Raw genomic sequence first — 17,375 nt, forward strand, 5'->3', positions numbered from 1 at the left:
CACACTGAGATGGAAACTGTTCGCAGAGAACACCCACACTCGATGCAGGGGAGGGTGCGGGCCCCGCAGACACAGCGCCTGGGGGTGACCCCTGCCCAGTGCCTGCTCTAGGTGGACCCCGTCCGCCAGGTGGGCTGCAGGCCCCTGCCCCGCAGCAGGTGGCACGACCTTTCCCCCGGCAGGAAGGCCCCAGAAGGTTCCCGACTTTGGTACAAACACCGCCTTCTGCCGGGCGTAAGTATTTGCTCTGAGCCCGTGTGTGGCTGGGTGGCTGGGTGACTGGGTGACTCCCGACAAGAGCCTGGGTTCTTGCTGCACTCAGCTCCCCAGACACTCAGTTCCAGGATGTCAGCTGCCAGGGCTCTGATCTTGCTGCCTCAGACCGGACCTGCCTTAGGAGGGCGCAAGGGGGAGCCCTTCCATCACCACTGCCCCCCAGATCCCTGACCCTCCCCAGGGCACAGAGGAAAATGGATGCTATAGAAGCAAGTTGCACTGAAGTGTTAGAGTTCATGTATCTTTTAAAAAAGAAAAAAGAGGAGGCATCCTTGAACAAAAATATCCTACGCCCTCCCGAAAAGAAAAAAGTCCAGCCAGCGCACAGAGAGCCCACCCCGCGTCTCGGGCTCAGACTGAGTCACATAACCACAGTCATTCTGCTTTTTAACAGAAGGTGATATCCACGAAAGACCCATCAAACCTCTTCTTCAAAATGTTGGTCCCCGGTTTGATTTCTTTTCTGAGCTCACCTCCATTCTCTCCTGCCATTCCCCCACCCCAGCTAATCTTCAATTTTAAATATAATATAAAATGGCCAGAAGTGGGGCACAGTGGAGGAGGATGAATTGGATCTACCAAGACATATATTCGAGTGAACTGTTCACAATTCAAACTTTTCCTAAAAGACAAAGAACAAATCGCGCACCCACCCCCGTCTTTCTCCGCCTAATGTAGACACTGGCAATAGTTGTTTGTCCGGTGGATAAAACTGAAAGTTATGCAGATATTGGAAAACCAGATCCAGACACATCAGAGAAATTTGTTTTTCAAGGGACATGACCAAGAACTTCGAATCCAGCACTTGACCTGTATTTAACATGACTCTGACCTGCTAGGGGATGCTTTCTGGTTACCTACTTAGAAAATGTTTGGCGGCGAGTAACACAGCTCTTTCATGAGATTCACAACGGGCTGTCAACACCATCTGATAACTGAACCTCCCTGAAATCAGCAAAGGTACAGCGATATCATCAGGAAAGCTGACATACCAACAGTGAGAGGAGGAAAAAGACAGTAAGGAAAACTTGATCACTTCATTTAGTGCATAATCGAGGAAAATTCAAACTCTGCCAAACTAAGGAGAAATATGAAACACAGATTTTTCGAAATTCATTTAAAAGTAAAAGGAAGTGTGATTGCAACGCACTAGCCCTCTCTTAAAATATCCAAAGACAGGCTAACGTGGACCAGGCATGACAACCTGGGTGGGTCTGAGCCCAGTCCAGAAGGAACAGTGATGCTTACTAGAAAACGAACCCACTTCCCGCAGACAGTGGACACCGTGACTGGTACTAGAGAAAATGTGCGGCTGTATTCGCCTTGATGCGAGGAGGGTGGGCCCGTTTGTTTTCCTATTATGTAAAACCCCTGCCAGGCTCCTGCCAAAACGTTTTCCCGGTGACATGTCTGCCTGCCTTTGGACGGGTTCCTTACGAAAACAAATACACCAACCAAATCATCTTTGATAGCAAGGACTCATAACGGCAAACCATGAAAACTACTACGGGGTGCTTCTTAGGAAGGCAGCAGGTACCACGCGGAATTACCGCGCAAAGCAGGGCAGCTCCTCCTGGCTAACCGGGCGGCTCCCAGGAGGCAGCAGCTGTGAGCGACTGGCTCTTTCTTGGCGAGTAACTGATGTCCCCGCTTTGGGCAGCGAGTGGTCCTCTCCCTAATGAGTCACGGTGCGTATATATGTTGTCTGCTTTAGAGCAGAGATAAGTATAAAAACAACCTACTATTACAAGCGCACACTCCAATAAAAAGAGAATGTCTCCTAAGACGGTACTGGCACCTTATAAAAGTGTAATTTAACCTTATCTAATCTGGAGCCTGTTTCATCACAGGGATGGCCAATAATGTAAACCTTTGTGAGAAAGGGCGCAGGAGCGGCCCAGGCCGGCGGGTGGGCAGTGGCAGCCTCTCCTGGGACGCGGCCGCTGCCGCTGCGAGGCCGTCGGTGCAGACTGGGTCGTCCGGGAAGGTAGGTGAGAAAATGATGGATGAGTCGGGTACAGCGAAGCAAAAATGGCCGAGAGAAGCGTTTCCTCTTCCCATCTGTTCAGGAAGGACGTCAGCAAGACAGACTAAACACAGGCCCCGGTGCGGGATTTCGCGTGTGCCTGTGTGGACAGCACAGCCCGGCCTCTGAAAGGACCTTCCTCCGCACGCAGCGGGGACAGGCAGGGGGGCCAGACGCCCACGCTGGCTGCTCCTGAAGAGAAGCAGGGACAGTCCCAGGCTGTCGCCACAGCGGGCCGGCGGGGGCCGGGGTCCCCGGGGAGTCTGGCCCAAGGTGCCCACCGCCTACTGTGGCCGCCAGCAGAGGGGACGCACCCGCCAGGGCCAGGACTCCAGGCTCTTTCTGGGAAGATAGAGGAATTCCTGGCCTGGGGGGCCCCTGGGTGGGGTCCAGCACACCTCGCTGCCCTGTTCCCCGGGAGAGCAGAGCCCCTGCTCTGGAAAGGGTCCGCCCCTGCCCCGCAGCCCTGGCTGAAGTGGTGGTGCCTCCTCTGGCTCCGCCCCTGGCTCTTCCTACCGCACTACTGGCCTTTGGGTCAATCTTCCAGGCCCAGACCGAGTCCCAGGTGGGCAGAGGAAGGACTCTTTCCCGCAAAGGGAAAAGCCCTGCCCCTCTGTTCATCCTCGCTCCCACCCACCTCTCGCCTTCCCCACCCCAACCTGATTCGACCAACGGCCTCCTTGCCTTGGACACCGGGGCGGGTGGGACTGAGGCTTACGAGCCAGGGTGACACGCTGGGTGGGGGGGTGGGTATCGTCCACTTTCAGCAGTGGGTGGTCTGACCCTCAGTGTCCGTCTCTGTGGCATGACAGCCAGGCAGTGCCCCCCCCCACGGGCTCCTGGAGGTCAGTCAGGCTTGAAACCTGACATCCGCTGCCCTGTCTCTCCCCCTCCCCTCCCCCTCCCTCCCCTCCCCCTCCCCCCTCCCCTCCCCCTCCCCTCCCCCTCCCCTCCCCCCTCCCCAGTCTCGTGAGGGCAGAGCTAAGTGCCGATGTTTCCAGCAGGGTCCTGAGCTCTCCTGGCCTGCAAGGCCCTGCCTGGCTGGTCTCCCTGAGCCTATAAGGACAGGCCATGAAGGTGGGCGGGCGTTAAAGCTCAGGTCATCCTTCCTTCGCTTGTTTCCAGGAGAATCGTGCTGGGGGCAACGGGATGGAAGGGAAATCCAGGAGAGGAGCCCGGCTCACACTCAGGGGCGAACGCGCCAGCAGGGCCTCTAGTACAGCGTCTCTAGCGCACGTGCGTGGCTCCGCCAGCCAGCACAAGTGTATTTGCACACACAGCAGACTCGGGCACTGAGGAGGACGGACATCCTCCCCGTAGTCACCAGTGTTTACCTCCCGCCCAGGGCGACGCATCCCGCTGCTGGGATAATGCTGAACAAGGAAACCGCTATCCATTTGTCGATTAAGTGGATTAGTCTCCGTACCACGATCTGAAATACACATTTGAACATCTGACATTGAGATCAGACTTACCACTGACAAGCTTTAACAGTTTAACGTTTTCTTCTCTTGGCACATAAACGATGTACCTTATCATAAACAGCATCTTAGGGACAAGGACACAGCAGAGTAAAATCGTGAGGGATGGTGTGTGACCTCGGGCAAGTCCCTCACTCTCTCTAAGCCCAGCTTCCTCCTGTGTAAGATGCACATGACAGCGTCCACGCCAGGGTTAAATGAAAGGATTACTCTCAACGCTGGGCAGGACGACCAGTGAAGCCACTGCCGTCTGAGGGCCTGCGGTGAAGACCCGAGAGCTGTCCCACCAACAAGCTCACCTTCACCAGGGTCCGCGCGCTGCCCCGAGCACGGGTCTGTGTGAAGAGGCCAGCTCTGGGGCATGGAAAGATGTTCTCTGTGACCCCAACCAAAGGGGACCTCGGGAAAAGTAAGCTCCGGGTTTGTTTGTCTCTCGCCCTTAATTTAGAGTTTAACCCAACTCCACTATTGGCCTTAAAAAATATGGGAGCGACCACAGTGAACGCTACGCACGTGGCTCCTTCCCTTTCACACATTTATTCCTACTTATTCTGAGGAAATTTGCCTCCCTATTCGCCATAGTTTATCTTTTCTTATATCTTCGTTTCCAAACTAAATAGCGCTGACCGGAGCACACCCTGCTCCCGCGCCAGCGGCTCGCGGTGCTGCCGACGATGCTCCGCGGAGGTCAGTCCGGTGCGTCGCGCGTCGTGCGGCGCTTGGAATGGAGAGGCGCGTGGTGGGGATGAGGACCGATCCGCAGCCGCCAGCCCCGCCTCCCCCGCCCCGTTCTCCAAACCGGTTCTTTGGAGGTTCCGTTTTTCATAATTAAGACTAAGGAGCGGTTAAAAAACAGAAGTACTTTTTCCTGGAAACCAGCGTCTTAATTTGCAGCTTTTATTGGCAAACCTGGCTGCCAGTAAATACAGTCCTTGGCATCTCCCAGAATGTAATTTACTTGAGGAGGAGGCCCTGCTTTTTCTGTAACATGCACATCAATTAAAGGGGCCGCTAGGAAGGAATGTGGCCGGTGACTGCAAGCCTCCTAGGTCACCTAGGGTCCCGGGAACAAAAGCGCCCAGGCCCGTGCCTGGGTGTCCGAGCCGGTGCCTCCAAGGGGCCTCCCGACCGGACTCTTCCCTCCGGGGAGCTGGCTAGGTTGCAGGGTGCGAAAGCCAGGAGCCAGGCGGGGCCCTCCGGCGGCGAGGCCTCCCCCGGGTCCCCTTCCTCAGAGCCCCCTCCCGGGCGCCGCTCGGAGGGGCTGGACCGGCCGGAGGTGGGGCGTCGGGTCGCACACAGGAGGCCGCAGACGGCAGGGGGCGCTCGGGGCGCGTGCAGGGCCGGCCGGGGCCGGAGCCCACCGCGGTGCTCGGGTTGGCCGGGGACCTGCGCCCCGGAGCCCGGAGTTCCAGCCTCGGGGGTGGCCCTGCGGCTCCCCTGCTTCCCCTCCCGGCTCTCACGGGGGCGAGGCGGGAAGCCTGCGGGGGCCACCGGGACGCGCTCCCAGGTGCAGAGGCACGCGAGGACCCGGGAGGCAGGCGGGACGGAGCCAGGTGCCGGCGGTCCCGGCCGAGGGCCCCGCGGCCGCCCCAGGGCCTGGGGGGAAGGCCAGCCGCGCCCTACACGCACGGACTGGGCGGGCGGCGCGTCCCAGGGCCTGGGGCGTCCGAGCTCAGGCTCCTCAGGCCGCTTCTGGGCGGGAAGGGGCGCAGCCCCGCGCGTGGGGCCCCAGTGCTGGGCTAGAGAGCCGGAAGCCCGCCGCCCGCGGGACCAGGCCCCGCCGGGGCAAGGTGCGGTCGACCCCTCCCCGCCCGTGGGGCCGGCCTGTCTGCGGGTCTGTCCGCTCACCAAGGCCTTCCCTCCGACACCCGGAGCCCACGCGTGGATGCAGAAGGCGCCCTCGCGCCGCATTCGGTGATGCCCGCACCGCGCACCCCGGGGCCCCGCGGGTCGTCGGCCGCGCCCGGGATGAGTCCCCGTCGCGGAAGATGGAGTGGCGGGGCCTCTCCCCTTCCAGGCCAGGCTGCGCCCCAGTCTAATGGGGACCCGGATGGGAAGAAACCGAGGCGCGCGAGTAGTCCTTTATGTTAATCCACCCTTACCAAATTTTATTTTTGTCCTTGATGGTTAACGACAGGGGACAGTTCGCATCTGCATCTAACTCTTCCTGGACAAAGGAAGCCCCAGTCATGCGTAGCCAGGCACCGAGGTTGAAGCTTCCCGCGAGTCCTGTGGCCCTTTCTTGGTACTCAGCTCGCGCTGGGTCCCAGAAATGCTCTGGGAGACCGGGCTTTCCTGCAGAAGGGCGACAGGTGGTCCGACCCGGGGAACCCCGAGCAGGTGTTGGCACACTCCCTCCCGTGAGAGTAATTAGTGGGACGTCCCGTCGTGGGGACTTGGGGGGCATTAAATTACCCCATCCTATAAGCTTCCTGTGGAGGCTGCCCTCGGGAGGGCAACTGCGCAATTCGTTCAATCATGGACATCACTTTGTCTGTAAAACAATCAAAAAGCAAACGCTCTTTTCATTTATCGTAGGAATTATTTTTCTCCTAAGGAGGGGGCTGAATCAGGAAGACTGCATTAACAGAACCTGTACTCAGAAACCCCCCAACTAAGAGAAAAGTCGATCTGCCCGGAGTCTTGGCCACTAAGACGTGGGGTCCTTGTCCCTCCCTCCGCGGATGAACAGCACTTCCTGCCCGGCGGAGGGTTTGATAACGAAAAACGGCCACTGACACCCGCGTATCGTCTCCCACCCTGGGGCTTCAGGTCTTCATAAACGAGACCACGTGGAGAACTTCGACAAAAACCTAAATAGCTCAAAGACACCTCGAAACAGACGTGGCTACAAATGCTTGCGACTTCAGTCTAGCGGGGAAGCCTTCAGGTCGCACTGTCAGATACCACGCGTCTCCCGACAGCGAAAGGCGAGGGGGAGGGAAGGCTTCGGGCGTGCAGAGCCCCCCGCCCCCCCAGGCTGCCCCGTCTAAAGGGGCGGCCCGCCTTTCTGGACTCCCGAAGCTCCCGGTCAGACCGGCCCTAACCCCCGACGGGCCAGCTTCCCGAGCCTAGAGCCGGGGCGCGGATAAGCCCAGACAGCGGGCGGTAAGGGCCTGCGCGTGTCCCGGGAGAGTCGCTGGCCAGGGCTGGGGGGACGCTGGAAAGTTCCCGAGGGGTCTCTGACAGGAGGACAATCCTTGCACCTTGGGCTGGGCTCACCGCCCCACCGGAACCCTTTTCTGGACTCGCGGGGCCCCCTCCCCAACCCCTATCCCGTTTTTCTTGAATTGAAAAGCAAAAGAGCTTCTCCGCTGCTGGTGGCCAGCGTTAAGCCACCGCCCCTCCCCCTCTTCCTGCGGTGTCACCGTGCCGCGAATCGGGCATTTCCTGGAGTGCTCGCCACCTCTCCCTTCCTGGTGCTTTTCCAGCTAAGGCCCCGGAGGCCTGTTCTGCGTATCGCTGTGACGTCACGCCCCTCCCCAGAGCTGAGACCCCTCGGGGGCCCCGGGAATTGTGACCCCGGCTGGCGGGTCAGGGAGGGGACGGGGCGGAGAGGGCCAGCGACAGTCCCACCAAACATCCATTACCGCTGTCGCCTGCGGGACCTTCAGGCCGCAGCCGCGAGGTGTCAGAAAAGCAGCCGAAGGCTTCCTGCGGGGGCATTTCTGCCAATTGAGTTAAGGGTTGCGGGGAGACAGTGACTGAACCACCCGCGGAGCAGCAGAAGGGGGCATCAGAAACTCCAACCTGAAAATAAAAACCGTAACCTACTCCCCAAAGACTTCATTTCTGCGCCTTTATGTTCAAATACCACCACCGACAACAATAATAACATAAGTCGAGTACTTGAAATACAATCAAGCCGTTTAGTGGAGGTTTGCTTCCGAGGAAGCTTAAAAAACACAAACGCAAAGCTCTTTTCCTGGCGAGTATCCTGAGCTCGACCAGGAGAAAGATGATCTTCGTAAACTGCACTCCGCCTTTTTCCCGCGCGCCAGACACTCATTTCACAACGGCCACTTTTATACCCGAAGCGGGGCCCAGCACAGCCGGCTGTCGGATTTGCAGTTTACTAAGGAGCTCTTTCCACCTCTCGGGCCGCGGAGCCGGGAGCAGGGGAGGACGCGCGGGGACCGGGGCAGCGCGGCACCACGTCTCGCGCACGAGCCGGGCGCGGCCCGTGCTGGGAATACGGCCGAGTCGCCATGGCCGCGTAGGTGCCCGCGCACCGCGAGCGGTGGAAACGCGGTTCAAAGGCCGAAGTCGCCAAACGCTGAGGCGTTCGGGAGGACCACTGACTTCCTTAGCCTCCAGGCTGAAGCCGGGGAGCCCACAAGGCCTCGACCAAAGGGGCAGATTCCGTCCGGGTGTGGGGCGGGGGCTGGACACGAATGCACTTTTCATGTCGCGGGGCTTCTCCCCCCCCCCTTCCCTCACACGTGTTTAGGAGTCTTCTGACGATAAATCAGTGTTTTCCTCCAGACGCGGAGACGGGGCCTTGTGGACGCCCAGGAAAGGAGGCTGGAGCGGCCCAGGCGTGGAGCAGGCCAGGCAGCGCCCGGGAGCCAGGCTTCCGGGCACCCGGCTGGTTCAGAAAGAGCAGGTCCTCGTGTATCTCCATGTCAGGGTCCACTCCGAAATGCAACATTTTAAAACTGCACAGGCCCGCGCCCTAACTCCTAAACTGCAGCTGCAGCTCAAATTGTGCAGAGGAGAAAGCCGGATTCAAGCCGGGAAGCCAAAAGGGTTCCCGACACGTCCTCGCAGTTAAAGATTGTCAGGAATTGGAGGGTGGAGGTGTGAGATGCGCCACGCTGCTCATCTTCACAGCCCCCTAGACGCGCCAGTTCCTCCAGCTTTGCAGGAAAGGGCCCGGAAGGGCTGTTCCAGCGTTGCCCAAGTGCAGAAGCGCGCTGCAGGAGAGGAGGCCCATCTCCTTCCTGCCCGTGGTTTCTCTCCCTTTCCTTCTTCCCATTCCATCCCAGTTCCCCGGAAACTGAAAGTCTCAGGCGCTTGCACAGGGATTAGCCGCTGTGCTCATCCCCAGGACCCTCGAACCCTGCAGGTGCGATTCTGAACGTTCCCCCAATTACACCCGTTATCTCTGCGAGCCGGCAGCCACGCGCGTGCGGAGAGGAAGGTGGTACGTATTGACTTGCTTCTTGTCATCACACCTGCTATTGTCACTGAGCCCGCAGGCTGACCCCTGCTCTGAGCCGAAAGGTGCCGGACTCGACAAGAGGGGGCGGTCGCTGCGAATCCCGAAGAGGAATTGGGGTAGCCTCCAGGCTCCAGCAGCGCGCGCCGAAGACACCCACGCCGCCGACCACGGCCTCAAGCTCCTGGCAAGGCCCCATATCCCCCTCCCTTATTTCTACTGGGGAGGGGTCGCAGGGACGGTGAGGTGGGGGCAACAACTCCGCCCCCACCGGGAACGGAGCTCGGCTGTGACTGAGCCCTTAAAACCGTGCCCTTTGTAAGCCAGCTCAGGACTGGAGAACTTCCAGGTGGGGAGAACTGGAGAACTTCCAGGTGGGGAGGACTGGAGAACTTCCAGGTGGGGAAAACTGGAGACCTCTGGGAGCCGGGGAGCCTGGCGATCGGGGAGGGGAGGGGGGAGGGGGGAGGCAGGGGAGGGGAGGGGAGGGGAGGCAGGGGAGGGGAGACAGGGGAGGCAGGGGAGACAGAGGAGGCAGAGGAGGAAGGGGAGGCAGGGGAGAGGGGAGAGGGGAGGGGGAAGGGGGAGGGGGAAGGGGGAGGGGGAGGGGAGGCGGGGAGGGGAGGGAGGGGAGGGAGGGGAGGCGGGGAGGGGAGGGAGGGGAGGGAGGGGAGGCGGGGAGGCAGGGGAGGGGAGGGAGGGGAGGGAGGGGAGGGGAGGGGAGGCGGGGGAGGCGGGGGAGGCGGGAGAGGGGGGAGGGAGGAGAGGGGGAGGGAGGAGAGGAGAGGGGAGGAGGAGAGGGGAGGGAGGGGAGAGAAGGGAGGCCCGGGAAATCCCAGTGCTGGAATCGACGAGGCCGGCCAAGGAATGGGAGAGAACCAGCGCGAGTTGGGGCTCGAGGACGCGGTGACATCTGGGAGCGGCGGACGGAGGAAGGGTCTACGGGGGGCTCGGAGGGCCCGGCAAGTCTGCGGGAACAATGGACGTCCAGCGGAGGGCCCGGGGTGGGGGACAGGGCCTGGCGCGGGCGGCGGGGCGCGGGGCCGCACGGCTGCGGGCGCGGGCGGGGCTCCGGCGAGGGCGCAGGCAGGGGCGCGGGCCGGCGCGCGTGTGGTCAGCCCCGCGGTCCTCCGCGGCGGGGCGCGGGCCGGCGCTGCTCGGCCTCCGGCTCCTTCGGAGGCGTTCCCGCCTCCCATTGGCTGCCGCCGCCGTGATGGGGCGGGGCTCCACTGCCCGGAAAAAATGTAACTGCGTAAAAAAGTCCTCGCCTGGGTGACGGATGCTCAAAAGTTCAGAAGTTTTCCCAATGCTTCCTTAAGCGGGCGGCGCGCGAGAGACTGAAAAAAAGGTGACGCGGGCCCGGGCAGGCAGCCGGCGCGCTGCCCCCCGCCCTGGTTATCTGGCCGCCTTCGCCGGCGGCTGGGGCAGAGCCTCCTGGAAGCGCAGGCGGCGCGGCGAGCCGGACGTCTGCTTGTTTTCTAGTTCGGGCTCCTTTTTCCCGTTCCCGCCTGGAAGCTGCCGCGCGCGTTCTAGGCCGTCGGCCGCGTCCGCGTCCGGCCCTCTCCGCCGCCCCAAGCCTCCTCGGCGGCCGGAGGCGCCCCGGAGCCGGGCGAGCGCAGGGGAGGCGGCGGCCCGGCACCAGCCCGCAGGCCCGGACTCGGACTGGGCGGCCGGCCCAGCGAGGGCGGGGGGCGGCGGCGGCGGCGGCGGCGGCGAGCGGGGCCATGCAGGCGCGCTACTCCGTTTCCAGCCCCAACTCCCTGGGAGTGGTGCCCTACCTCGGCGGCGAGCAGAGCTACTACCGCGCGGCGGCGGCGGCCGGGGGCGGCTACACCGCCATGCCGGCCCCCATGAGCGTGTACTCGCACCCGGCGCACGCCGAGCAGTACCCGGGCGGCATGGCCCGCGCCTATGGGCCCTACACGCCGCAGCCGCAGCCCAAGGACATGGTGAAGCCGCCCTACAGCTACATCGCGCTCATCACCATGGCCATCCAGAACGCGCCGGACAAGAAGATCACCCTGAACGGCATCTACCAGTTCATCATGGACCGCTTCCCCTTCTACCGGGACAACAAGCAAGGCTGGCAGAATAGTATCCGCCACAATCTCTCGCTCAATGAGTGCTTCGTCAAGGTGCCGCGCGACGACAAGAAGCCAGGCAAGGGCAGTTACTGGACGCTGGACCCGGACTCCTACAACATGTTCGAGAACGGCAGCTTCCTGCGGCGGCGGCGGCGCTTCAAGAAGAAGGACGCCGTGAAAGACAAGGAGGAGAAAGATCGGCTGCACCTCAAGGAGCCGCCGCCGCCGCCGCCGCCGCAGCCCGGCCGCCAGCCCGCGCCCGCGCCGCCCGAGCAGGCAGACGGCGCGGCGCCCGGAGCGCAGCCGCCGCCCGTGCGCATCCAGGACATCAAGACCGAGAACGGTACGTGCCCCTCGCCGCCCCAGCCCCTGTCCCCGGCCGCCGCCCTGGGCAGCGGCAGCGCTGGCGCCGCCGCGGTGCCCAAAATCGAAAGCCCCGACAGCAGCAGCAGCAGCCTGTCCAGCGGGGGCAGCCCCCCGGGCGGCCTGCCGGCGGCGCGGCCGCTGAGCCTGGACGGCGCGGAGCCCGGCCAGCCGCCCGCGCCCGCGCCGCCGCACAGCCAGGGCTTCAGCGTGGACAACATCATGACGTCGCTGCGGGGGTCGCCGCAGGGCGCAGCCGCCGAGCTGGGCTCTGGCCTCCTGGCCCCGGCCGCCGCGTCCTCGCGCGCGGGCCTGGCGCCCCCGCTGGCGCTGGGCGCCTACTCGCCGGGCCAGAGCTCCCTGTACGGCTCCCCTTGCAGCCAGAGCCCCGGCGCGGGCGGCTCGGGCGGGGGCGGCGGGGCCGGGGGCGCCGGGACCTACCACTGCAACCTGCAGGCCATGAGCCTGTACGCGGCCGGGGAGCGCGGCGGCCACGTGCAGGGCGCGCCCGCGGGCGCCGGCGCCTCCTCGGTGGACGACCCCCTGCCCGACTACTCCCTGCCCCCGGCCACCAGCAGCAGCTCCTCGTCACTGGGCCACGGCGGCGGCGGCGGCGGCGGCCAGGAGGCCGGCCATCACCCTGCGGCCCACCAAGGCCGCCTGGCCTCGTGGTACCTGAACCAGGCGGGCGGGGACCTGGGCCACCTGGCGAGCGCGGCGGCGGCGGCCGCGGCGGGCTACCCGGGCCAGCAGCAGAACTTCCACTCGGTGCGGGGGATGTTTGAGTCGCAGCGGATCGGCCTGAGCAACTCCCCGGTGAACGGGAACAGCAGCTGTCAGATGGCCTTCCCCTCGGGCCAGTCCCTGTACCGCACGTCAGGGGCCTTCGTCTACGACTGCAGCAAGTTCTGACCCCTCCGCCCTGCCCGCCTCCCAGCCGAACTGAACCGGACCCCAGAGCAGAAGCAGCCAAAAGAACCGTCGATGCAAAACCGAAACCAAAAACCCAATTTGTGAAACGTTCACGAGAGCGGCGAACAGAATCCCTCCAAACTTTCAACTCATCAGCACGAAGAAGAGCATTTTCTTAAAAGATGGATTCGGAGCCGCCTCCACTTTGCCTTAACTCAATAAACAGAACCGTAAACTGTTTCGTACAGAGACAGCAGAGTCATGGTTTGTTAAAGGACAGTGTTACTCCAGATAACACGTAAGTTTCTCCTTCTTTTCAGAGAGCACGCTTTCCTACTCTTGTCCTGTCCCTTCCCCTGCCGCCTCCTGCCTTCACGTCTCACCTGTAAGATACTATTTTATCCTCTTGAAAGGAGGTAGGAAGTCCCCGTATATGAAAATCGCTTACTTTTTATCCATGGACTTGTTTTAAAATGTAAATTGCAACATAGTAATTTATTTTTAATTTGTAGTTGGATGTCGTGGACCAAACGCCAGAAAGTGTTTCCAAAACCTGACGTTAAATTGCCTGAAACTTTAAATTGTGCTCTTTTTTTCATTATAAAAAGGGAAACTGTATTAATCTTACTCTATCCTCTTTTCTTTCTTTTTGTTGAACATATTCATTGTTTGTTTATTAATAAATTACCATTCAGTTTGAATGAGACCTATATGTCTGGATACTTTCATACAGCCTTAATTATTATAAGAAAAAGATTTCAGAGATTAAAACACTAGAAATTATCAATTCTCCTAAATCTCTGAAAAAAATGGAGACACCCTGTGGCTATTCCTTGTCAAATTTCACATAAAAGTCTCTTTTTGTTTAGATTTTTTTTTTCCTGCAGCATCTTCTGCAAAACGTACTGTACAGGCAGCTTGCTTTGTGGCTAGGAAAGAGAGATTTTCCTTAACAGATCCGAGTTGGCATATACACAAATTCATTTCCTCCGTAATGACTGAACATGATTTGGAAATGTTAAGCCCATGAATCAGCAGCGGTCTCACCGCAGTGATACCTGGGTGTGGAGAGAGGTGGCTCTGCCTCCAGATACGCATAATGAAGATTCGGCTTGTGTATCCCATTAAAAAACCGCGATGTGTATTAGGCACCCCTGGGAGCCAAATGCTGGAGGATTTTCTTCCTGTTCATTTCACTCCTTTTTAAGAGGAAAAAACCCAGCTTTTAAACGTATGTATATAACTCATCCACATCTACAGTCCTTCATGTCTGTCGCAGAAGAATTGATTTAAAAACAAAACATGTATGGCGGGTTGGAAAGGGATATTTAATCTTTGGGAAACTTATTTTAGAAGATATGTTTGTTGAACAATTATTTTTTGAAAAAGATTTAAAACAATAACAAGAAGGAAGGAGCAAAGAGCAGGGCATTTTAGTCCAGGTGGTTTCTTTTCAATCCCATTTTTCTTGTTAATTTACAGTTAAACCTAGGGGGCAATCCGGATCGGCCCTCCCCCTTTGTAAATAACCCAGGAAATGTAATAAATTCATTATCGTAGGGGGATCTGCCCTGTCAATCAGACTTTGGGGAGATGGCGGTTTGATTACAGTCATTCAGGGCCTTTCCGTTTGTTTTCGAGATAATACAGTTTCCTGCTATCTGCCGCTCCGATCTAGAGGCAACACTTAGCAGTAATTGCTGTTGCTTGTTGTCAAAATTTGATCATTGTTAAAGGATTGCTGCAAATAAATACACTCTACTTCCAGTCAAAAACTGCTTTACGTGGCCTCTGATTTGCTGGGTCCCTGGCTCAGAGTCGCAGCCCAGCGGCCGGGGAGGCGCGCAGGGCGCGGCGTCCCCCGGGGCAGGCGGCCGGGACCGGCCTTCCCGCCGCGCGACCCGCTCCGATTCGCAGCCCTGAGCCTGGGCGGCCTCGCGTTTCCCAGGGCCCCCACCCCACCCCTTTGGGTGGTGAAGGGGAAAAATCAGCGGACAAATCTCGTCGTTACCGCGTCGGCCCATTCGTGGGAGCCGAGCGTGGAGCGGGGCGGGCGGACAAAGGGACCGCGGTCGGAGCGGGGCTGTGCGGGTGCGGAAGGGAAGCGGACGCAGGTGACCGGCGGCCCTGTCCCCTCAGACGGGCACCAATCCCCACCCCCACCCCCCGAGGCGGGCAGCGCGGGCGGCGGGGAGCCTGACCTTTGCGGCTTGGCAGTCCCACTTCTCCGAGTCGGGGACGGTGGTGTAGACCCGGACCCGCCCGGGGTTTCCGGCCGGGGTGCGTCTCCGCGGCCCCGACGCCGGCCTCTGGGACCAGACGCTCCTCGTCTAATTAGGGTAGCGACGCGTCCCGGCCGTTCGCCGCCCACGCCCGCGCCCAGTCCTCCGCGACCGGGAGGGTCGGTGCGGCCGCGCCGAGGGGAAGGTAGCCGGAGCCGGGGCGGAGGGCCCGAGGGACTCACCGCGCGTCTCAGCCGGGCGCTGGGCTCTGGCTCCGCGCCGCGCTCGCCGCCTTTGTCTGGAGGACGCACGTGTGTTCGTTCGGAGCGCGGCGGGCGGAGGGGCCACGGGCGGGTCGCGCTCCGGGCGCCTGCGCGCCCTCCCTTCGCCGGCCTGACGGCCCCGGCCCGGCCCAGACGACGTGCCCAGCGGCGGCCCGGGCGGCCTCCGCGCGGGCTGCGTCCTCGTGCGGCGTGCGCGGCTGGTTTGCGGAGGCCTCGGGGCACCTGGAGCGGCCGCGCGGGTGGGCGGCGGGGCCCGCGACCTCCTGCGTCCCCGCGGCCTCGGCTGCCGGCCCAGGCCCGGCCCTCGGAGCCCGGCCGCCGCGGCGAGGGTGGGAGAGGGCCGGTTGGGCCCGGCGGCGCTTCCGACCCGGGCTTGTCCTTTCTGGGCCCCGAGTCCGGTGGCTGGAGAGGGAGCCGGGCGCGCGGCGCTCGACTCCTAGGAAAGGCCGGTGAGAAGCCCTGGCCGCACCCGGGGAGTGTTTCTGCGCTCGCTCGCCGTGGGAGCCTCTTGGCAATCATTTCTGCCTTCTTCATTCCCAACGTTTGAAAGTTAGGCCTTTAGGAAGGCAAGGCGTTTGAGTTATACGGATGCAGAGAAAGTAGTTATTTCTACGCGAGTTACCCACGTCGTTGCTCAGAAGCTGTGTTTGAGCAGAAGGGCACAAGTCCTGCTCCTTAAGCTGATTCTTAGGACCACTTATGTGACGTTTTCTGCTCTCAGTACATTTGCTTTGGGCTTCTTAAACCAACTCCTGCCGCCTGAGCCCTGGGAAGCTGGGGCCTCCGTATTCGGAAGTCAGCACTCCTTGTACCTTAGTGCTTCGCACGTTTGATTTGTACCTTTTTCGCAACAAGGATAATTTTGCTGTAAAATATTCTAAGAAAAACTTCTGGATGCTTTAACAAATAGCACAGTTTGAAATTATCCTGGGACACCAGGCGGGACCCAGTGGGGGACTTGGCTGATGTGGGAGTCAGCCTCTGCAGAGAGTTTTAGGGGAATAAGGACTTCTGTCCTGCGTGTGACAGCGGGCACTCCTTCGCAGTTTTTACCATGAGCAGGTAAACGTCAGCGCGCCACACGCCATACACAAGCTTGCACTTGGGGTGTCGTACGCGTGGTGGGCACTGTTCTCCAGGGTTATGTTGGTAGCCTCTTTCCACCAGGCTGCATGCAAACAAGCACACACTTTACAATTTATCATGCCATGCAGTTTGTGTCATTAATAATCGACATTTTCAGGGGAATAAGGCTCAATTGTGCTGGTGGCCGTAAGCCCTCGGCTGTTTCCTGCGGGGTCAGAAACAGGGTCAGGAAATGAGTGCCTTGCAGCCCTGTGGCTCCCCCGAACTTTGATAGGTGGAAGAGAGACAGGACCTCTTCTCAGCCCTGTTCCCTTTGGAGGGGTCTTGGTGTTTTAAGGTGGAGAACCACTAGTTTTGTTGTTAACGGTGCAAACCCCAGAGAGACCTGAACCCTGTGCTGGTCCGGCTGCCTGGCCAGGCTGCCCAGGAGTGACAGGAGGCATCCCTAGCGGATCTGGGCCCTGACTCCCTTAGCAGGGTCGTCCCCTGCTGTTGGTGGCAGTTGGAGCAACAGTTTCTACCCCACCCCACGTCTTGGAGCTCCTGGAGAGGGGCCCCATTTGCTTCTGAGCCCAGTTCCACCGCGGGGGCCGGCCTGGTGTCCCGATGCCATCTCCTTGGACTCCTGTCGACTCATTTTGTAGAGCCATTAGCCCTTCCCACCCGGCCGTAAACAAATGTCGCTTTAGGGGCAAGATTGATGGTGGCCATGTAGTAAAGCTGGCCAGGCGGGACAGCAGCCGATTCTGTGTGAGCGGTTCTTCAGCCGGGCAGGGAGCTGGGGGGGGGGGGGTCGGGGAGAAAAGGGACCAAGAGACTGTCAGAGTGTTCACCCCAGGAGTTGTGCGAGCAGCGCAGCAGAGGGCCCGAGGCTCCAGGCGGCACGGCCTGCCTGACTCAGGCAGCGGCCACCGCGAAAGAGCCGCTGAAGTGTGCCAGGGGCCTAAACGCCAGTTTCAAACCCCCCGCTCTTCTGAAAGCTCCTATTTCAATTTAGGAGGCCCAGAGGTTCCTGGCAAAGAGCTTTTCAGTAACGGCACTTCGGTGGCACCTAAACACAGTCTTCCTCTGCTGTTTGGGCCCCGTATTGGCAGCTGGAACTGGGTGGCCTGCTGCCCCTTTGCTCCACGTCTCCATTTTTGAGTGTAAATCGATCATCTGCACTAAGTGCTAAGTGTCTCTGCCCTCCGCCCCCCTTTCTGTCCTCTCCTTCTCCCACCCTCTTCCTCCCAGGCCCCCGCAGAAGGCCTTGCGGCCGAAGCCCCTCTAGGACGTCCCCGCGCCAGCCTGCACCGCCTCCCGAGGGGCGCATGCCCACCGTGCACAGGGCCCGGGCCGGACGCGGCAGCCGGAGCGCGCACTCAGGCCCCAGACAGACCAGGACAGACCGGGCCACACGGAGCAGTCCGGGTGGGAAAGGGGCAATCCTTAATCCAAGGAATTCCAGCTGCAAAATCCATTCAGGAGAATGAAAGCCGCT

The 17,375-nt window shown here is 60.6% G+C and overlaps 1 protein-coding gene across 1 annotated transcript; it reads left to right on the top strand.

Annotated features, from left to right (window-relative positions):
• Nucleotides 1–10,078: 10,078 nt before the first annotated feature.
• On the top strand, nt 10,079–13,009 carry FOXC1 (forkhead box C1). Its single transcript, XM_019944823.3, has one exon. It carries the CDS (start codon nt 10,669–10,671, stop codon nt 12,301–12,303), a length of 1,635 nt encoding a protein of 544 aa, XP_019800382.2. The 5' UTR covers nt 10,079–10,668; the 3' UTR covers nt 12,304–13,009.
• The last annotated feature ends 4,366 nt before the right edge of the window (nt 13,010–17,375 follow it).

Source organism: Tursiops truncatus, chromosome 10 (assembly GCF_011762595.2).
Source record: "Tursiops truncatus isolate mTurTru1 chromosome 10, mTurTru1.mat.Y, whole genome shotgun sequence".
In the NCBI taxonomy this organism is placed as follows: domain Eukaryota; kingdom Metazoa; phylum Chordata; class Mammalia; order Artiodactyla; family Delphinidae; genus Tursiops; species Tursiops truncatus.